The following is a 23,032-nucleotide window of genomic DNA, read 5'->3' as shown; positions in this document are numbered from 1 at the left end:
AGTGAGTGATTTTTGCATTTCCAACTGAGTACCTGGCTCATCTCACTAGGACTGGTTAGACAGCGGGTGCAGTCCACAGAGGACAAGCTGAACCAGGGTGGGGCATTGTCTCACCTGGGAAGCTCAAGGGGTTGGGGAACTCCTTCCCCTAGCCAAGGGAAGCCACGAGGGACTGTGAGGTGAGGAATGCTGCATTCCAGCCCAGATACTATGCTTTTCCCACAGTCTTCACAACCCACAGACCAGGAGATTCCCCCGGGTGCCTATATCACCAGGGCCCAGGGTTCCAAGCACAAAACTGGGTGGCCGTTTGGGCAGACACTGAGCTAGCTGCAGGAGTTTGTTTTCATACCCCAGTAGCATCTGAAATGCCAGCGAAACAGAACAATTCATTCCCCTGGAAAGAAGGCTGAAGCCAGGGAGCCAAGGGGTCTAGCTCAGTGCATCCCAACCCCACGGAGCCCAGCATGCTAAGATCCACTGGCTTGAAATTCTTGCTGCCAGCACAGCAATCTGAAGTCGACCTGGGACGCTGGAGCTGGTGGGGGGACAGGTGTCCATCATTACTGAGGCTTGAGTAGGCAGCTTTCCCCTCACAGTGTAAACAAAGCTGCCTGGAAGTTCGAATTAGGCGGAGCTCACTGCAGTTCTGCAAAGCTGCTGTAGCCAGACTGCCTTTCTACATTCCTCCTCTCTGGGAAGGGCATCTCTGAAAGAAAGGCAGCAGCCCCAGTCAGGGGCTTATAGATAAAACTCCCATTTCCCTGGGACAGAGCACCTGGGGGAAGGGGCAGCTGTGGGTGCAGCTTCAGCACACTTAAATGTTCTTGCCTGCCAGCTCTTAAGACAGCAGTGGATCTCCCAGCACAGCGCTCAAGCTCTGCTAAGGGACACTGTCCTCAAGTGGGTCCGTGACCCCTGTGCCTCCTGACTGGAAGATACTTCCCAGCAGGGGTCAGACACCTCACACAGGAGAGCTCTGGCTGGCATCTGGTGGGTGCCCCCCTGGAAAGAAGCTTCCAGAGGAAGGAACAGGCAGTAATCTTTGCTGTTCTGCAGCCTCCACTCGTGATGCCCCTGGAGTGGACCTCCAGCAAACTCCAGCAGACCTGCAGCAGAGGGGCCTGACTGCTAGAAGGAAAACTAACAAACAGAAAGGAATAGCATCAACATCAACAAAAAAGTTGTCCACACAAAAACCCCATCTGAAGGTCACCACCATCAAGGACTAAAGGTAGATAAATCCACAAAGATGAGGAAAAACCAGTGAAAAAAGGCTGAAAATTCAAAAAAACCATAATGCCTCTTCTCCTCCAAAGGATCACAACTCCTCACCAGGAAGGGAACAAAACTGGACAGAAATTGAGTTTGACGAACTGACAGAAATAGGCTTCAGAAGGTGGGTATGAAACAAACTCCTCCAAGCTAAAGGAGCATGTCCTAACCCAATGTAAAGAAGCTAAGAACCTTGAAAAAAGGTAGAGGAATTGCTAAGTAGAATAACCAGCTTGCAGAAGAACATAAATGACCTGATGGAGCTTAAAAACACAACATGAGAATTTCGTGAAGCATACACAAATATCAATAGACAAATCGATCAAGTGGAATAAAGGATATCAGAGATCAAAGATCAACTTAATGAAATAAAGCATGAAGACAAGATTAGAGAAAAAAGAATTAAAAGGAACAAACAAAGTCTCCAAGAAATATGGGACTATGTGAAAAGCCCAAATCTACATTTGATTGGTGTACCTGAAAGTAATGGGGAGAATGGTACTAAGTTGAAAAACACTCTTCAGGATGTTATCCAGGAGAACTTCCCCAACCGAGCAAGACAGGCCAACATTCAAATTCAGGAAATACACAGAATACTGCAAAGATACTACTTGAGAAGAGCAATCCCAAGACACATAATCATCAGATTCACTAACGTTGAAATGAAGGAAAAAATGTTAAGGGCAGCCAGGGAGAAAGATCAGGTTACCTACAAAGGGAAGCCCATCAGACTATCAGCTGATCTATCTGCAGAAACCCTGCAAGCCAGAAGAGAGTAGGGGTCAATATTCAACATTCTTAAAGAAAAAAATTTTCAACCTTGAATTTCATATCTAGCCAAAACTGAGCTTCATAAGTGAAGGAGAAATAAAATCCTTTACAGACAAGCAAATGCTGAGAGACTTTGTTACCACCAGGCCTGCCTTACAAGAGCTCATGAAATAAACACTAAATATGAAAGGAAAAACCGGTACCAGCCACTGCAAAAATATACCAAGGTGTAAAGACCATCAACATGAAGAAACTGCATCAATTAACAGGCAAAATAACCAGCTAATATCATAATGACAGGATCAAATTCACACATAACAATATTAACCTTAAATGTAAATGGGCTAAATCTCCCAATTAAAAGACACAGACTGGCAAATTGGATAAAGAGTCACCACCCATCAGTGTGCTGTATTCAGGAGACCCCATCTCACATGCAGAGACACACAAAGGCTCAAAATAAAGGGATGGAGGAAGATTTAACAAGCAAACGGAAAGCAAAAAAAAAAAAAAAAAAAAAAAGCAGAGGTTGCAATCCTAGTCTCTGATAAAACAGACTTTAAACCAACAAAGATCAAAAAAGACAAAGAAGTACATTACATAATGGTAAAGGGATGAACACAACAAGAAGAGCTAACTATCCTAAATATATATGCACCCAATACAGGAGCATCCAGATTCATAAAGCAAGTTCTTAGAGACCTACAAAGAGACTTAGAATCCCACACAATAATACTGGGAGACTTTAACACCCCACTGTCAATATTAGAAAGATCAACGAGACAGAAAATTAACAAGGATATTCAGCACTTGAACTCAGCTCTGGACCAAGTGGACCTAATAGACATCTACAAAACTCTCCACCCCAAATCAACAGAATATACATTCTTCTCAGCACCACATCACACTTATTCTAAAATTGACCACATAATCGGAAGTAAAACACTCCTCAGCAAATGCAAAAGAACAGAAATCATAACAGTCTCTCAGACCACAGTGCAATCAAATTAGAACTCAGGATTACGAAACTCACTCAGAACCACACAACTACACGGGAACTGAACAACCTGCTCCTGAATAACTAGTGGGTAAATAACGAAATTAAGGCAGAAATAAATAAGTTCTTTGAAGCCAAGGAAAACACAGACAAAACATACCAGAATCTCTGGGACACAGCTAAAGCAGTGTTTAGAGGGAAATTTATAGCACTAAATGCCCAAGGAGAAGGTAGGAAAGATCTAAAATTGACACCCTCACATCACAATTAAAAGAACTAGAGAAGCAAGAGCAAACAAATTTAATAGCTAGCAGAAGGCAAGAAATAACTAAGATCAGAGAAGAACTGAAGGAGACAGAGACACAAAAAGTCCTTCAAAAAATCAATGAATCCAGCAGCTGGTTTTTTGAAAAGATCAACAAAATTGATAGAACACTAGCAAGACTAATAAAGGAGAAAAGAGAGAAGAATCAAACAGACACAATAAAAAATGATAAAGGGGATATCGCCATTGATCCCACAGAAATATAACCTACCATCAGAGAATAATATAAACACCTCTATGCAAATAAACTAGAAAATCTAGAAGGAATGGATAAATTCCTGGACACATACACCCTCCAAAGACTAAACCAGGAAGAAGTCGAATCCTTGAATAGACCAATAACAAGTTCTGAAATTGAGGCAAGTAATTAATAGCCACACATCTACAACGATCTGATCTTTGACAAACCTAACAAAAACAACCAATGGGGAAAGGGTTCCCTATTTAATAAATGGTGTTGGGGAAACTGGCTAGCCATATGCAGAAAACTGAAACTGGACCCCTTCCTTACAACTTATACAAAAATTAACTCAAGATGGATTAAAGACTTAAATGTAAGACCTAAAACCATAAAATCCCTACAAGAAAACCTAGGCAATACCATTCAGGACATAGGCACGGGCAAAGACTTCATGTCTAAAACACCAAAAGCAATGACAACAAAAGCCAAAATTGACAAATGGGATCTAATTAAACTAAAGAGCTTCTGCACAGCAAAAGAAACTAACATCAGAGTGAACAGGCAACCTACAGAATGGGAGAAAATTTTTGCAATCTATCCATCTGACAAAGAGCTAATATCCAGAATCTACAAGGAACTTAAGCAAATTTAAAAGAAAAAAACAAACAACCCCATCAAAAAGTGGGCACAGGATATGAAAAGACACTTCTCAAAAGAAGATATTTATGTGGCCAAAAAACATATGAACAAAAGCTCATCATCACTGGTCATTAGAGAAATGCAAATCAAAACCATAATGAAATGCCATCTCACGCCAGTTAGAATGGCGATCATTAAAAAGTCAGGAAACAACAGATGTTGGAGAGGATGTGAAGAAATAGGAACGCTTTTACACTGTTGGTGGGAGCGTATATTAGTTAAACCATTGTGGAAGACAGTGTGGCGATTCCTCAAGGATCTTGAACCAGAAATACCATTTTACCCAGTAATTCCATTACTGGGTATATACCCAAAGGATTATAAATCATTCTACTATAAAGACACATGCACATGTATATTTATTGCAGCACTACCCACAATAACAAAGACTTGGAACCAACCCAAATGCTCATCAATGACAGAGGATAAAGTAAATGTGGCACATATATACCATGGAATACTATGCAGCCATAAAAAGGATGAGTTCATGGCCTTTGCAGGGACATGGATGAAGCTGGAAAACATCATTCTCAGCAGACTAACACAGGAACAGAAAACCAAACACCACATGTTCTCACTCATAAGTGGGAGTTGAACAATGAGAACACATGGACACAGGGAGGGGAATATCACATACCAGGGCCCGTCAGGGAGTCAGGGTCTAGGGAAGGGATAGCATTAGGAGAAATAACTAATGTAGATGATGGGTTGATGGGTACACAAACCACCATGGCACATGTATACCTATGTAACAAACCTGCTTGTTCTGCACATGTATCCCAGAACTTAAAGTATAATAAAAAAAGATACATATGGTAAATCCTAGCTCAATCACTAAGAAAATAACTCAAGAAAGTATAGTTAAAAATTATTAAAATAATTAAAATGCCATCTTAGAAAATATTCATTTAATGCAAAAGAAAGTAATCAGGAACAGAGGAACAAAAAAAGACATAAGACAGAAAACAAGAGGTAAAATGGCAGATATAAGTTCAACTACAGCAATAATAGCATTAAATGTGAATGGTCTAAACAATCCAACAGAAAGGTAAAGAATATAAGTGGATGAAAACTATACGCTGTGTACAAGAGACACATTGAAGATGCAAAGATACAAGTAACTGAATGTAATAGGATGGAAAAAGGTATATCATGCAAATAGCAACTATAAGAAAGCTGAAGTGACAATATAAGAAAAATAGACTTTAAAAAAGTCTGTTACAAGAGGTGAAGAGGAACATCCTATCATAATAAAAGAATCAATTAAAAAACCCAGCTGTTATAAATATATGTGTACCTAATAACAGGACTCCAAGATACATAAAGCAAAAATTGAGAGAATTCAAGGAAAAAACAATTCAACAATAATTGGAGAGTTCAATACCCACTTTCAATAACAGAACAACCAGATAGAAGATCAACAAGGAAATAAAAGACTTGAACTACAACATACACCATAAACCAACCGGACCTCCGGACAATCACAGAAGACTCTACCCAACAACAGCAGAATACACATTTTTCTGAAGTGCACATGGAACATTCTTTGGGACAGATCTTATGCTAGGCTGTAAAACATGCCTCAATTCATTGACAAGGATTGAAATCAAACAAAATATGTTTTCTGACCACAGTGATATGGAATGAAATTAGAAATCAATAACATAAGAATTTCACAAATTTGTGGAAATTAAATAACACACTTGTAAATAACCAATGGGTCAAAGGAGAAATCACAAGAGAAACCTAAAAATACTCTGAGATGAATTAAAATTAAGATACAACATACTAGCTAAAGCAGTACTTAGAGTGAAATGTATGGCAGCAGATCTTTACAGACGTAAAGAAGAAATATGTCAAATCAATAACCTAAGCTTCGGGCAAAGAAGATCAAATTAAACCTAAAGGAAGGAGAAGAAGAGAAACATAAAGATGACAGCAGAAATTAATGAAATGGAGGATAGGAAAATAAAAAACCCAGAAAAACCAATGGAACCAAATGTTCTTTGAGAAATTTAGCAAAAACGGAGAAACCTTTACCTAGACTGATCCAAAAAAAGGAAAGAACGCTCATGCTACCACACCAGAGGCCTCTATTTTCTGTCTGAGCTCTGCCTGTCCCCACAGTCTGGGGTGTACCGTAACAGGGAGAGCCAGATCAATGCAGAGCTCACCAACAGCTAGTTCCTCCTCTCAGCGGCTGAAGCTCCTCCAGTTTCTCCCTGTTTTGGCCACACTTTGGTTACACATGTGCATTTTCCCTAGCGCTTATATTGTTATTTGAGGGAAGGTTATTCTGACATAAGCTACTCTGTCATTATGAGAACTGTGAACTCCAGATGCTCTCCCAGAAAAAGGAGGGCATCTCAAGGAGATAGAAAGCTCACAGGAAAAGTTTTTAGCATGGGCACACTATGCTTAAACCATGGACTAGACAAGTTCACAAAACCAGCCTATCATTTATGAGCCACCATGACAGGCCAGCAAAACTCTCTCTAGTTGATGGTAATAGAAGTCACAGCAAAACATGGAGCGGGGCAGAGCATGATTCTTCACGGCCAGAATAAACCTGGCTCTCCTGTACACATTTAGACCCGAACAACTGCAAAAGGCAACTCCACCAGCAAAACCTTCAGGCCTGACTGAAATGACCTTTCTGCCCTTGGTGTAGGCCCTGCCTTGGCCTCTGCCTGAGTCTGTAATCCGCATGGATATTGTAAGACTTCTGTTCTTTTCTTCGGTAAATCCAGAATCAATAAGAAGACTAAGAAGTAATGAAACTTTCAGAGTATGAAGAAAAATTAATTAAATGACCATCATGAGTAAAAGATGGCAGTGGATGCAGGCTCCCCAAGCGGCTCAGCTGACCTACATAAGCTAAGCTCCGGGCAGGATCGATTTCCTTTTCTCACTCCTGAATTCATATCACTGCGTCTAAGTGGCTGCAAAATTAAAATATATATTTCAACATAAAATCAATGTTTTCATTATAAAAATCAAATAACTATACAGAAATTACCAAAAAATAATTGCATATATATAATTTTAAATTCTACATAAAATTATTTCATAATACTTGTTAATACAAGAAAGCAAAAAACTTTTGAAAACTAAAATGCTTTGGGTTAGGTTAGAAGTTGGGGAAGGCGAGCTATGATTTGTTAGATGAACTGGGACAGGGGCCAGGTTCCTAAGAGTTAAGGAGAGTTGAGGAGGGATGAAGGCTGGCTGTGTAGGATGAGAATTTACCTTTAAGAAAACTACCAGTAGAGAGCCGGGCACAGTGGCTCACGCCTGTAATCCCAGCACTCTGGGAGGCCAAGGCAAGCGGATCACCGGAGGTCGGGAGTTCAAGACCAGCCTGATCAACATGGAGAAACGCTGTCTCTACTAAAAACACAAAATTAGCCAGGCAAGGTGGTGCATGCCTGTAATCCCAGCTACTTGGGAGGCTGAGGCAGGAGAATCACTTGAACCTGGGAGGCAGAGGTTGCAGTGAGCTGAGATCGCACCATTGCACTCCAGACTGGGGAACAAGAGCGAGATTCTGTCTCAAAAAAAAAAAAAAAAAAAAAAAAAAGAAACCTACCAGTAGAGGAAAGAAGAGAAATAGGACAGAGGCAAAAATGACGGGAAGGCAAATGCCAGCACAATCGGAGGTTTAGGAAGACCTACATTTGTCTGAAGTTATAGAGGAAGGAAATGGTTCTAGAAAGAAGAGGGTTAAGAATGGGAGCATAGATGTCTATAAGCCAGATAATTCCTTTAGAATAACCCATATGGGGTCAAACCATAAGCCAAAGAAACAGAATGGATGGGATGTTGTTTCTGTGCCAGTGAGACATGACATTATCTAAAATCTGACTGGACTCTAACCACATAAATGGCCCCCCTGTTGACTGGGCACTAAACCTCACTGGTAAGGGTTGATTCACTTCCTCACTGGGTTCATCTCATTTGGTAGATGACAGAAGCTATTTCAACATTTTGGAGGTAAAGAAATGAATCCTACCTCCACTAGTGTCAAGAAGTATGAACCTGAGGGCTCCATGGGGAAGCTTCAAGAGAGCTGGGACTTCCTGAATATGGAAACTCAATGAGTACCTCTATGAGTGGAGAGGGACATATATGCATCTTTCTGGGATGAGGGCATAAAGCTTTCATCTGATATTTAAAGGGGTCAATAGCCAAGCACCACTGATCTAGAACGAGAGTTGGCAAACTCTAACTCTGTAAAAGGCCAAATAAGATGTACTTTGGACTTTATGGGCTGTACTGTCTCTGTCACAACAACTTAACCTGCTGTTACTGTGTAAAAGCAGCCATAGACAATAAGTTGAATGGGTACATTTGTGTTTCAATAAAACTTTATAAAAACAAGCTATGGGCCAGATTTCACCTGCAGACTGGCCATAGGTTGCTCTGATCTAGAAGGGTCTCCTGTGCAGGATTCTGGGCCACTCAGGGTGGCTCCATCTCCGTGCACCATCCACCCTTCTAGCCCTGTGCACTTGCATCCTTCTAGTCCCTTCCTCCTGCTCCTCCAGTCACAGCTGCCAAGAGGATCTTAAAAAATTCAGTCTAGGAATATTAAATTGATTTTAAAAACTGGAAATGGAAAAAAGGTTATATAATTATTATTTTTAATTTTTTTTCTTTTGAGGCAGGGTTTTGCTCTGTCACCCAGACTGGAGTGCAATGGTACAATCATGGCTCACTGCAGCCTTGGCCTCCTGGGCTCAAGTGATCCTCCCACCTCAGCCTCCTGAGTAGCTGGGACTACAGGTGTATGCTACCATGCTCAGCTAATTTTTAAAAACTTTTTTGTAAAGACATGGTCTCACTATGTTGCCCAGGCTGGTCTCCAACTCCTGGGCTCAAGTGATCCTCCTGCCTCAGCCTCCCAAAGTGTTGGGATTACAGGTGTGAGCCACTGCACCTGGCTTTAAATATTTTTTTGATATCATAAGAACATCAGGTGAGGACCTCCCTCTTGACAACTTGTTTTCTCAACGCACTTACTACTACTGTATTTAAATGAACATTTGCGTCATTGCTCAGGTTTTTCTCTTAAGTTACAGTGCGAGCTACAGGAGATAGGAAAGGTCTTGTCCACAGCTGTAGACATCTTCCAGCCTAGAACAAGCCCTGACAAAAGGAGGTACTCAATACACCCTGGTTCAAAGAATAAATATATGTTTTACGTAGTTGTAACCGCAGTAGGTACAACGGCTTATTCTCCCTTATGGCAAATATTATACCACGTTTCTATGAGGCTAAAAGATCTTATCATTTTTGATGGAATATACCAGGCCCTTGGGTAGACCTACCACAGAGTTTTTTACCCTCTCCCTTCCTACACAGCACTGAATTGCCTCCCACTTATTCATAATTATAAAGCATGCCACAGCATGTTTATTATTTCTCCATTTTTATGGATCATTTCCTTAAGATATACTCCCAGGACCAGGATCACAAGTCAAAGGATGGGGACATCGCGAACGCTAATGAAATGCACTGTCCAAGAACTTGGAAAAGGCCAGCACCAGGTCACCTGCCCTCCCCAGCAGTGGCCAGGGGCACTGATTTCATCACAACTTCACCGTGACACATCACGCTTTAAAACTTTGCCAATGTAATAAATTTAAAATGAACCCTCATGGTTTAATCTGCTTATCTTTGATAGCTGAGGGAACTAAAGACAATTTAAAAGTCCTGTTTGGGGACTCTACTTTTTGCTCTCTTAGAAGAAAAGCTTTTCATAAAAAGAAAAAGGTAGGGAGGGATTGCATTGGGAGTTATACCTGATATAAATGATGCATTGATGGGTGCTGACGAGTTGATGGGTGCAGCTCACCAACATGGCACAAGTATACATATGTAACAAACCTGCACGTTATGCACATGTACCCTAGAACTTAAAGTATAATAAAAAAAAAAAAAAAAGAAAAAGAAAAAGGTAGTGAGAGTTCCTGAATATACCTGGTATCTTGTGATGATTTTCAAAGAATAAGGAGAAAATCTGTGTGCATGTGTGTGTGTGTGTGTGTTTAATGAACCACATATGTGTAATGAACGTGTGTGTGTGTGTTCAATGAACCGCGGAGCCTAGCCCATAATTCACTAAAATGTCCACTTTCTGGCAGCAAGGTGCTGGGTGGACCCTGAGCGCTGAGTTTGTGAAGTGGAGCTGGTGGCAGCTGTGGTGGCTGCAGTGAGCCTGAGTTAGATTCCACACAGTGGAGTCTGGGCTCCACAACGGTACCCACCCCCAATTCTGCTCATCGGCCCTTTCAAGAAGTTGTCAGCTTCCTGCTGATAGAAACTTAGCTGGGAAAGTGATTACAATGAGTTTACTCATGATTAGCCACTGATCTGGCTCAACCCAATGCAAATTTACACAAATATATGAATATTGATCACTTAAGGTGGTATTCAAATTCAGCTCTGACTACATGAAGGGCTAAGTGTGGCAGAGGTGGGGGGAAATAAATAAGGGATCTAAGAATCTCATTCTGATATTTTTGAAAGAACACAGTGTTTTTTTTAAAAAAGAGTATCTGGCCAGGGGTGATGGCTCATGCCTGTAATCCCAGCACTTTGGGAGGCCGAGGTGGGTGGATTACTTGAGGCCAGGAGTTTGAGACCAGCCTGGGCAACACAGTGAAACCAAGTCTCTACTAAAAATAGAAAAAATTAGCTGGGTGTGGTGGTGCAAGCCTGTAATCCCAGCTACTCGGGAGGCTGAGGGGGTAAAACCGCTTGAGCTCAGGAGGTAGAGGTTGCAATGAACTGAGATTGCACCACTGCACTCCAGTCTCAGGGACAGAGTGAGACTCTGTCTCAAAAAAAAAAAGAGTATCTTAAAGTATATATATTGTTACAAGTTAAGATTCTTGAAGCAATTCATTTTGACACCAAGCCCAGATGAAGGGTGTGTCCAATCCACGTTCTCCATCCTCTCACATGTCCTCATGGCTCCCATAACCTGCTAAGTAGATGGTCTCCAGGCAGCCCTCACACCCTGTGTGTTCCTTCACTTTTAGGTGCTCCTTTGACATTGTTCATATCTGGAACCTAGAACCTCCTTCTGCTTCCTCTATCCCCCAGCCCACATTCTCTGTCTCTCCTGCTGGAGGAGGCTAACACCAACTGTGCAAGTCTGTTTTGCTACAAGTAACACTATGAGACGACCTGGGCATTGGTTCCCCATCACTTGGGCCAGGACTGATCCTATGGACCTGCTCCCACTCCTGGGAAATGTGGAGATATGATCATCCAGTCTGCTGGATGCTATGGCTGCTAAGGCTGATGTCCAAATTAAATGAGATCATAGAAGATGAGCAGCTGGCTGCACTTAAAGGAGCTGGGAAATGGAGCCCAGTCCACTGGGATGGGTACCGGATTACCAACGCACCTGCTGTGGACCTGGGGCAGGGGGCACTTCAATTCCCTTGACCTCAGTGTCCTGTCTACAAAATGACAGGGTTGGATTAGATGGTTTTAAATGTCTCTCTCGATTCTGACATTCTGAGATTCTATGCCATTCAAATGTAAATGTATCTTTATAATCAAATGTATCTTTATAACTTTATTCCCCTTGGTAAATAGTATAATTTTGGCACAGAGCAAGCACTCAATTGTTGCAGAAACTAAATTAATTGCAAGTCCAAATCATAGTGAAAAACATTCCAAAAGCACGTAATAAGAGAGGTAGTGTTTATGGATGTACATGTGTGTATATTCAGAAAACACCCTCACCAATTACAGATACAAGCACTTTGCATTCTTAGGTTATTCACACACATCTATGTGAAAATGGCTTATCCTCTTTCCTTCTGAAAATTCCCAGGAAGCTATCATTCTAACGTTGCGCACCACTAGGGTTTGCCTGGAAACTCCCTGACTAATCCGTCAAGTTCAATTTTTCTGAGATGGAGTCTCGCTCTGTCACCCAGGCTATAGTGCAACGGCATGATCTCAGCTCACTGCAACCTCTGCCTCCTGGGATCAAGCAATTCTCCTGCCTCAGCCTCCCAAGTAGCTGGAATTACAGGTACATGCCACCATGCCTGGCTAATTTTTGTATTTTTCGTAGAGACAGGGTTTCACCATATCGGCCAGGCTGGTCTCAAACTCCTGACCTCAGGTGATCCACCCACTTTGGCCTCCCAAAGTGCTGGGATTACAGGCATAAGCCACTGCGCCCAGCCCAAGTTCAGTATTTTCTAGTCCCAAGCTTGCTGATGAAATGCACATACTCCGTCACACATGTAAAGCACTCTAAGATGTCTTAGAGGTCTGCTCCATCTTCAGGAAAACTAGACTAGGAGTTGGGCTCCAAAGCTGAAATTCCAAGAAAACCCCATAGCAGCAGGGAGGACTGACAGCCATTTTTTCCCAGACAATTTGGCAAAAGAAGCAGCAAGGATGTAACTTCTTTCACATCTTTTAATGGCAACAGATCGATCTCAAGTTGGGCTTCTCCAGAGAGAAGTAAGGACGAGATGCCAATGATGACGACCACAGCAGCAGCTAATTAGCAGTAGAAGGGATAGTACCAACTACTGCCACTCTGGTATTATGATATACATAATGGCTTTTATTTCACACATCTCACTTACTTCTCATAAGAATATCCTAATAGGATAGGTATTATTGTGAAGCTCCATGTTAAAAAGAAACTGAGGCTAGCCAGTACCTGGCCTCACAGGTTCCCCAGCTAGCAAATGGCAGGGCTGGCTTCAACCCCTACCTCTGCCCTCACAGCATGAACTCAGTGGACTTGTAATTATAACAGAGTCATGGCCTGGGTGAGGCAGCACTGGCCAGGCCACCAGGTGGGTGGCCTGTGTCTCCTGAGGGCCCAGCTCACACAGGCAGCTTCTCAGGCAGGCACTGGTCTCAGGTGGGGTCAGCCAGTGGTCCGCCCTCTGGTCCTACCACGGTCCAGCTGGAATGACTGGTCAAACTATTGTTTGTGGCTTTGCAGGAAGCCATTTGAAAGGGTCATTGAGAAATGATCTTTCTAAATCAAGCTGTACCAACATTTTTATTTCCTTTTATGAAATGCCACATTTAAAGGCATTAGATGGGCCTGTGTTTAAAGCCTGGGAAACAAGTCCCTGTGACTTAAGTTCAGAAAAACAGAAGTGTCCCACTCTCAAAGCAAAAACAACAGAAAACTGCATGACATGTATCCTTCCTACAGCAAGTGCTTGCTCTTGGGACCTAATGGATGTTTGACCAAAAAAACCACATCTAAATCCAAAACACTTTTTCAGACCAATGTCACATGCACTGACACTCACACATCTTAGATCATCTGCTCATGGTTCTAACCATTTTTCGAAAGAAGAAATTGGTTGAGGAATTTAGATTGTTAATTGTATGGTTTATGACATTTTAAAAATAAGTGGCAAGTCACTTTTACTAGTCTGGGAACTGGCTCTGTGTAGTGTTAGGAGAGAAGAGAAACTCAGAAGCCTGATCCCACAAGGGTCCCCCACCTCCCATCCAATCTACTGCACCTAAATGAAGACAAAGAATAAGAGGCAAAAACTAGAACCCTACTGATCTATGTCTTAGAGTCCCTGTGTATTTATGTACTGGGCTTGTGTTCACCATTCACTTCTTCCCAGAACACGTGATTTGATGGTAAGTAGGGTAGATGAAACAGGAAAGCCCCCAAACACAGTAAGGATCACTGAAGCAAGGAAGTGGAGAAAATACTAGAAAACTGAGTACACAAGGGCAAAACATCCCCCTCTTCACAATGTTGTCAAGAATCAACACTGTGGCCAGGCACAGTGGCTCATGCCTATAATCCCAGCACTGTGGGAGAATAAGGTGGGTGGGTGACCTGAGGCCCAGAGATCGAGACCAGCCTGGCCAACATGGTGAAATCCCATCTCTGCTAAAAATACAAAAAAATTAGCTGGGCGTGGTGGCAGGCACCTGTAATCCCAGCTACTTGGCAGGCTGAGGCATGAGAATCACTTGCACCTGGGAGGTGGAGGTTGCAGTGAGCTGAGATCACACTACTGCACTCCAGCCTGGGCAACAGAGTGAGACTCCATCTCAAAAAAAAAAAAAAAAAGAAAAATTAGCCAGGCATAGTGGCAGATGCCTGTAATCCCAGCTACTCAGGAGGCTGAGGCAAGAGAATCGCTTGAACTCAGGAGGTGGAGGTTGCAGTGAGCCGAGATCATACCACGGCACTCCAGCCTGGGCGACAGGGCAAGACTCCGTCTCGAAAAAAAAATATCAACTCTGAAAAATGAAGCCCAGGTATTGAAGAGTGGGAAGGAACCACAGATAGCAGTTTCACAGACTAGGAAAGGGGCCGGGGTCTTCAGGGAAGATCCTCTGCCAGACAGAGCAGTTCAGCAGAGGCCACACCGGGAGAACTCGGCTCTGCCAATTGGGAACCTCCTCAGAGCTGGCTCTGGGCTCTGCAGAAAACAGGAAAACCTTGCCACGTCTAAAAATGGGAAGGCCGTCTGCCTAAAACCAAGTAATGCTTAGGCAAATGGCCGGTCATTTTAAGTTAAAATACTAAAATCCTAATAACCAAGGCCTAATATTAGCAAGCAAAAGCACTTATTTTCTATGAGACCTTAAAAGACTGCTACTTCTTTTTAGCTTTTTATATTAGATTTTACATAATTTAAATCTTTTATTGTTTAAATTTAATCTACCAGTACTTGTGAAGGAAATGGCCCCTTTAGAATAGCTTCCATCTTAAAAGAGGAGGCCAGTGCAGGTCCCCACTGTTGGGACTATCTGGCTAGAAGCGACCAGCTCTATCACAGCTGGGTGTTGGGAGTTCAGTGATTACAAAACTCAAAGGCAGGTTGTCATTTGAAGCTCAGCTGCATGGCAGTAAAAGAGGTTTGAGGTTTGCAGAATGTGTGTCTAACTGAGCCCTTTTTTGCTGGCTCTACCTATTATTAAGACTATTTTCTTAATGAAAGGAAGATGCAGGTGAACTAAAAATAAAAACTGGGTTCTCACAAATAGAATGACTATGTTTACTTCCTCTCTTTTTGTGCTAAAAAAAAAAAAAGAAAGAAAGAAAAAGAGCTTAATTGGCCATAAAAGTCAAATTGACAACTCATAGATTCTTTCTGACTAGTGAATAATAGCAATGATGATAATAAATGATACTCTATAGCAGCGTTCTTGAACTTTCGAGCACATAATCACCTGGGGGCTTTTTAGAATGCAGCTCTGATTCAGGGGGTCTGAATTCAGGGAGCTGAGATTCTACGTTTCTAACAGGCTTCTAATGCTGCAGGTCTGTGGGCCACACTTCGAGTGGCAAAGCTCTACATTTGACAAATAACTTTTCTTGGTGGCTCTTTAATCAGTCCAGGTGGAAGGGAATCTGTAAGTCACGAGGCCCTTTAGGAACTCATCTTATTCCAGCATATCAAGTGGACCAATCCTTTTTTTTTTTTTTTGAGCCAGAGTCTCACTCTGTTGCCCAGGCTGGAGTGCAATGGCGTGATCTCGGTTCACTGCAACCTCCACCTCCCGGGTTCAAGAGATTCTCCTGCTTCAGCCTCCTGAGTAGCTATGAGGCACCCACAACCACACCCAGCTATTTTATTTTTTTTATTTTTTATTGGAGACATGGTCTCGCCATGTTGGTCAGGCTGGTCTCAAACTCCTGACCTCAGGTGATCCGCCCACCTCGGCCTCCCAAAGTGCTGAGATTACAGGTGTGAACCACTGCGCCTGGCCTCAACTGGACCAATCTTGATGTACAAAATAGCACTATGCCAGGTAATATATCATATGTCACTCAAAATGTAACTAGCTATCAAGCTCATGATGACTGTTTGCTTTTGAACTTTTCAAGAAATGTTTGCCACTTGCCTGGCACACTGGAATCTCAACAAATGCCTGTAGCATAAGGGAATGAATGAATGAATGAACAGAAGGAAGGAGGAGGAAACTCAGTGAATTTGGCTCCCTGCTGGCCCCTGTGCATATTGAGACCATCTTGTAAAGCTTCTTACTGGTCGTATTTTGAGATGGGGGGAAGAAAAAAAAATCATCAGTAGACTTGGGGAGAGAGAATCAGGGTGGGGGAGGAGAAGGAAGAAGAGAAAAGAACACAGGCAGCAGCTAACCATTGGAGATCACTGAGCGCCAGGCACAGTCCTTTACATGAACTACCTAATTAGTCATCTTAAAACCTTTGTGAGTTAAGAATTAGAATTAGAAACTGGGAAACTAAGGCATGAGAAAGTAAGTAATCCAAGATAATCGAGTTAGGAAGGTGGGCTTAGGGCCTGCTCCACTGCAGCCTCAGCATCAAAATCAAATCCTCAGGGCAGCACGACTGGCTCTGCCATCAGCCACAGCAAGCCCTGACCCTACTTCTCTGTTAGGTTTTGCAAGTAGTTAATACTAACCGATTGGGTTGGTTCAGCAGCCTCTCTATATCAGGTGCACACACAGCTCAAAAGACATAACTGTTATTTTATTTTATTTTATTTTATTTTGATACAGGGTCTTACTCTCTCACCCAGACTGGAGTGCAATGGCGCAATTTGGGCTCACCGCAACCTCTGCCTCCCAGGCTCAAGCGATTCTCCTGCCTCAGAATCCTGAGTAGCTGGAATTACAGGCACACGCCACTAACGCCTGGCTAAGTTTTGTATTTTTAGTAGAGATGGGGTTTCACCATTGGCCAGGCTGGTCTCGAACTCTTGACTTTAAATGATCCACCCGCCTCAGCCTCCCAAAGTGCTGGGATTACAGGCGTGAGCCACTGTGCCCAGCCATAACCATTTTTGGCACCTGTATTTTTATTATACTGATATCCTTGATATACCCCAGCACTAAGCTCCACATTTGCCAGCTTTGTCTGATGGCTGGTTATTTATTTATTTATTTATTTTTGAGACAGAGTCTTGCTCTGTTGCCCAGGCTGGAGTGCAATGGTGCAATCTTGGCTCACTGCAACCTCTGTCTGCCAGGTTCAAGCAATTCTCCTGCTTCAGCCTTCTGAGTAGCTGCGACTACAGGTGTGCACCACCATGCCCAGCTAATTTTTTGTATTTTTAGTTGAGATAGGGTTTCATCATGCTGGCCAGGCTGGTCTCGAACTCCTGACCTCGTGATCTGCCTGCCTTGGCATCCCAAAGTGCTGGGATTACAGGCGTGAGCCACCGCACCCAGCCATCTGACGGTTTTTTTTTTACATTGAGAAATAAAACAAATAACCATAATGAATACTAAGATGACAATGTTTTGAGGGGGGAAACTAAAAAAGTTTCAAGAACATATAACGAACTCACATACTCCTTTACACAGAAGGATCAATTGTTTGTATTTTGCCTCATTTACTTGATGAGTTATTCTCATCTTTCTCTCTCTATATATACATCAGCATATATGTCTGATACATATATGTCATTATATCTTTTTCTTGAATCATTTGAGAATAAGTTATAGCCATGCCCCTTTGTTCCTAAATACTCCTGTGTTAGTTCCTAAGAACAGGGGTCCCCAGGTTGTGCTCTCCTTACGGGAATCTAATGCCTGATGATCTGAGGTGGAACAGTTTCATCCTGAAACCATCCCCGCAACCCAGGTCCATGGAAAATTTTTCTTCCAGGAAACTGGTCCCTGGTGCCAAAAAGGTTGGGAACCACTGCCTAACAACAAGGCCATTCTCTTACATGATCACAAGCCAATTATCAACTTCAGGAAATGTTAATACAATACCTTCATCTCATTTACTATCCACATCTAATGCTGCCATTTGGCCCAGTGATGTCTTTTATAGCCTGACCCACTATGTTTTAATGGCTGAATGCATATTAAGAATTAATATAAGTAATTAAGAACTAATATGAGTAGAGTGGTTTGGCATTTAGAAAGCCCTTTTGCTACATTAACTCATTTGCTTCTCGCTTTGCCTCTCTGAGGTCAGGCAGCAGCTCTATCCTTGGTTTACCCAAGATAGAAATGAGGCTGAGGGGACGTCAAATCCAAAGTACTGCTCAGGCCCCATTCTCCCCTCACATCACTAGTTGGTGTTCATTTTAAATACTCTATTTGTCTTAGTGTCAAGCAGCAGACTGACTACTAATTCAAACATTTTATTTTTGAGACGGGGTCTCTTGCTCTCACTTCCAGGCTGGAGTGCAGTGGCATGATCTTGGTTCACTGTAGCTTCAGCCTCCTGGGATCAAGTGATCCTCCTGCCTCAGCCTCCCATGGAATTGGGACCACCACACCTGGCTAATTTCTTGATTTTCTGAAGAGATGAGGTCTCACTATGTTGCCCAGGCTGGTCTCAAACTCTTGGGCTCAAGCAACCCTCCAGTCTCCCAAAGTGCTGGGACTACAGGCAGAGCCACCTCACCAGGCCCCCTCAAATATTTTAAATTCCAAAAATAAATGAATATAGTTCAAGTGCTTGTCTCTCTAACCAAAAATAAATGAGTATTGTTTGGGTGCTGTTGCTTCATGTTAGCATCACAGATTCTAATTATCACCCGCAGCGACACATGCAGGAAGAGTCCTGTGCTCCCCAGGGTCTGAGAGCTTGGTATCAGCTGGGAGGCCCCTGATGGGCAAGTAGGGAGCCCTGGCTTCCTCGGTGCCCACCCAGCCCTTTTTGTGGAGCCCACCCCACCACGCATGCCAAACTTAAACCCACAACTGGCAAAAAATCCCCAACCCCAGGCTTGACTTGAATACAGAAAGCCGAGACACGATGGGGGTCTCTTCCAGGGCACAGTGAAACATTAGCACGGTGAAACTCCATCTCTGCTAAAAAACATTAGTTTGGGGGCAGGGAGGCAGTTTCCCAATCCTCAGTAGTAGCCTAAAAAGAGATAAAAACTCATGAACTTGACTACTGAATAGAGAAGTACTGGTTTTGGAAATGGAACTATTGGGATTCAAATCATCACTCTTCTACTTAGTTCATTTGCCTTGGGCAAGTCACTGGGTCTCAATTCCATCATCCCTACACCCAGATAATAACACACAGCAAGCAGAAATGCAGTGAGGTGGCCAGCACAGACTCCGGAACGCGTGAGGCCTCTGGCTCCTAATGGTTGAAAGCACAGAAAGCCTCCTCCAGAGTATGGCCCCCTGCAGCGCGAGCCTCTGCCTTTCGCACAACCCCCACACAACCCAGAGTTTGTAGGCTTGAACACAATGTCAGCAAGGTAGGGGGCTGAGGTTAAAATTCTGCATGACTGTCAGGAATACAAAATAACTGACCATCTTTTCAGTAGGGGCTGTCTCTGGTGACAGGGAATTGAATTTTTCTTATGCGTGGCCCTCTGTTCTTGGTTTATGAATGTAGAAGGAAGAGTAAAATATTTACCTTTTCCAAGGCCTCTCTGTCAAGCAGCTCTTGCACAGCTAGCAGCTTGATGCTGTAAGAAAAAAATCAAAACCACACGTGAAAAACAAATCATTTCATGTCACCAAGGATCATCAAACAAGTCGCAAGAACAAAAGGCTGAAATTTCATCCTGCATTTCTATGTCACCTGCCATCTTAAGGTGACCTTTTGTTTAAATCAAAATGACCGTTTTGAAAGTATTTAAAATGTTTCTACATTTGAAAGTAATTTTTACCATATGATCCAGCAATTTCACTTTTAAGTATATTCCCAAAAGAATTGAAAGCAGGAACTCGAATAGGTAATTGCACACCAATGTTCACAGCAGCATTATTCACAATAGCCAAAAGGTAGAAACAACATAAATGTCTACCAACAGATGAATGAATAAGCAAAATGGAGTACATACTTTTAATGGACTATATTACATATCCTTAACAAAGAACATTCTGATACATGCCACACCGCAGATGAACCTTGGAGACATGCTAAGTGAGATAAGCCAGTCACAAAAGACAAATACTATACAATCTCACTTACATGAGGTATCTTAAGAGTAGTCAAATTCACACAGGCAGAAAGTAGAATTGTCAGGGGCATCTGAACCACAGCGATTCCATCTTGAATAGGGGCTGGGTAAAATAAGGCCAAGACCTACTGGGCTGTATTCCCAGGAGGTTAGGCCTTAAGTCACAGGATGAGATAGGAAGTCAGCACAAGATTCAAGTCCTAAAGACCTTGCTGATAAAAGAGGGTGTGGTAAAGAGGCTGACCAAAACCCACCAAAACCAAGATGGCCACAAAAGTGACCTCTGGTCACTCTCACTGCTCATTACATACTAATTATAATGCATTAGTGCTAAAAGACACGCCCACCAGCACCATGACAGTTTACAGGTGCCATGGCAACATCAGGAAGTCACCCTATATGGTCTAAAAAGGGGAGAAACTCTCAGTTCTGGGAATTGCCCACCCTTTTCCTAGAAAAGTCATAAATAATCGACCCCTTGTTTAGCATATAATAAAGAAATAACCATAAAAATAGCCAGCCATGCTTTTTTTTTCTTTTTTGAGACAGTCTCACTCTGTCACCCAGGCTGAAATGCAGTGGTGTGATCTTGGCTCGCTGCAACCTTCACCTCCTGAGTTCAAGCCATTCTCCTGCCTCAGCCTCCTGAGTATCTTGTTTTACAGGCATGTGCTGCTACAGTTGGCTAATTTTTGTATTTTTAGTAGAGACTGGGTTTCACCATGTTGGTCAGGCGGGTCTTGAACTCCCAGCCTCAAGTGATCCACCCACCTAGGCCTCCCAAAGTTTTGGGATTACAGGCGTGAGCCACTGCGCTTGACCTTAGCCAGCCATTCTTTATTCCTTTACCATAAACTTGCTTTCACTTTATAGATTTGCCCCAAATTCTTTTTTGCACAAGGTCCAAGAACCCTCTTTTGGGGTCTGCATTGGGACCCCTTTCCAGTAACAGAATAGAGCTTACCAGGGACTGAGGGAGAAAGAAAATAGAGAGGTATTGTTTAAAAAGTATGGAATTTCACTTTGGGATAAAGAAAAAGTTCTAGAGGGCCAACGCCGTGCTCATGCCTGTAATCCCAGCACTTTGGGAGGCCAAGGTAGGAGGATTGCTTGAGCTCAGGAGCTAAGGAGCAGCTTGGAAAACATCACAACGTGACCGGAATTGGTGGGTTCTTGGTCTGGCTGACTTCAACAATGAAGCTGCAGACCCTCGCGGTGAGTGTTAGTTACAGTTCTTAAAGACGGTGTGTCGGGAGTTTGTTCCTTCTGATGTTTGGATGTGTCCGGAGTTTCTTCCTTCTAATGGGTTCGTGGTTTTGCTGACTTCAGGTGTGAAGCTGCAGACCTTGGGGTGAGCGTCACAGTTCATAAAGGCGGCACATCTGGAGTTGTTTGTTCCTGCTGGTGGGTTCACTGTCTGGCTGACTTCAGGAGTGAAGCTACAGACCTTCACAGTCAGTGTTCCAGCAGCACAGACCCAAAGAGCGAGCAGCAGCAAGATTTATTGCGAAGGAGCAAAACAGGAGCAAAAGAACAAAGTTTCCGGGGACCCCAATGGGTTGCCACTTGCTAACGTGGGGTGGCCGGCTTTTATTCCCTTATCCCTTATTCCCTTTTATTCCCTTATAGCCCCACCCACATCCTGCTGATTGGTCCATTTTTCAGAGAGCTGATTGGTTCGTTTTACAGAGAGCTCATTGATCCATTTTGAGGGAGTGCCGATTGGTGCATTTACAAACCTTTAACTAGACACAGAGTGCTGATTGGTGTGTTTACAATCCTTTAGCTAAACAGAAAAGTTCTCCAAGTCCCCACCCAATTAGCTAGACACAGAGCACTGATTGGTGCGTTTACAAACCTTTAGCTAGACACAGAGTGCTGACTGGTGCCTTTACAATCCTATAGCTAGACAAAAAAGTTCTCCAAGTCCCCACCCAATTAGCTAGACACAGAGCACTGATTGGTGCGTTTACAAACCTTTAGCTAGACACAGAGTGCTGACTGGTGCCTTTACAATCCTTTAGCTAGACAAAAAAGTTCTCCAAGTCCCCACCTGTCCCAGAAGCCCAGCCAGCTTCACCTCTCACTGGTACTCGCCAAACGGGACTTTGCTGCACCGGGGCACTCTGGCAGCCCAGAAGGAGCTCATCGCAGACAATCAAGACAAAAAGAGGGGAAGCGAGAAAGAGAGGCCTGCTATCGTGGCCAACTATCCCGCGAAGCGGGAACGGCAGTCCACGCACGGGATTCAGCCTCCGATCAGGCCCAGCAGAGGCTCCGATCAGGCCCAGCAGAGGCTCCGATCAAGCCCAGCAGGGCTTGCTGAGCCCGCGCTCACCTGAAACCCGTGGGGAGCGCAGCGCGCAGTCCCGGCTCCTGCCCGCGCCTCTCTCTTCACACTTCCCCTCCAGCAGAGGGTGTAGACTCCGGCTTCAGCCAGCCTCACGGAGGGGCCCTCATAGCGCAGTGGCCGGCCGAATGGCTCCTCGAGCGCGGCCAGAGCTGACGCCGAGGCCAAGGAGGCGCCGAGAGCAGCGAGGGGTGCTCGCACACTGTCACCTCTCAACAAGACCTCATCTCTACTAAAAATACAAAAAATTAGCCTGATGTGGTGGTGCATGCCTGTGACCCCAGCTACTTGGGAGGCTGAGGTAGGAGAATCTCTTGAGCCTGGGAGGTCGAGGCTTGCAGTGAGCAGAGATCACGCCACTGCACTCCAGCCTGGGTGACAGAGTGAGACTCTGTCTCAGAAAAAGGGGAGGTATTTTCCCCTTTTTGACATGTTGCTTTTGAAGTGTTCATGGACACATTGAGCAGGTGGTCAATGCTGTGGGGGAGGCCTGGGCTGGAGGCTGTGGGGGAGGCCTGGGCTG

At 43.5% G+C, this 23,032-nt stretch overlaps 1 protein-coding gene across 1 annotated transcript in view; it reads right to left on the bottom strand.

Moving 5' to 3' along the window:
* Positions 1–23,032, bottom strand: part of EEPD1 (endonuclease/exonuclease/phosphatase family domain containing 1) — a 144,749-nt gene that overhangs the window by 41,129 nt on the left and 80,588 nt on the right. Inside the window, exon 3 of the mRNA XM_023183022.2 lies at positions 19,610–19,661. Coding sequence (XP_023038790.1) covers positions 19,610–19,661 — 52 coding nt within the window. The remainder of the gene's footprint in view (positions 1–19,609; positions 19,662–23,032) is intronic.

Source organism: Piliocolobus tephrosceles, chromosome 8 (genome assembly GCF_002776525.5).
Source record: "Piliocolobus tephrosceles isolate RC106 chromosome 8, ASM277652v3, whole genome shotgun sequence".
Lineage (NCBI taxonomy): Eukaryota > Metazoa > Chordata > Mammalia > Primates > Cercopithecidae > Piliocolobus > Piliocolobus tephrosceles.
This window is presented reverse-complemented; position numbering and strand designations above follow the sequence as displayed.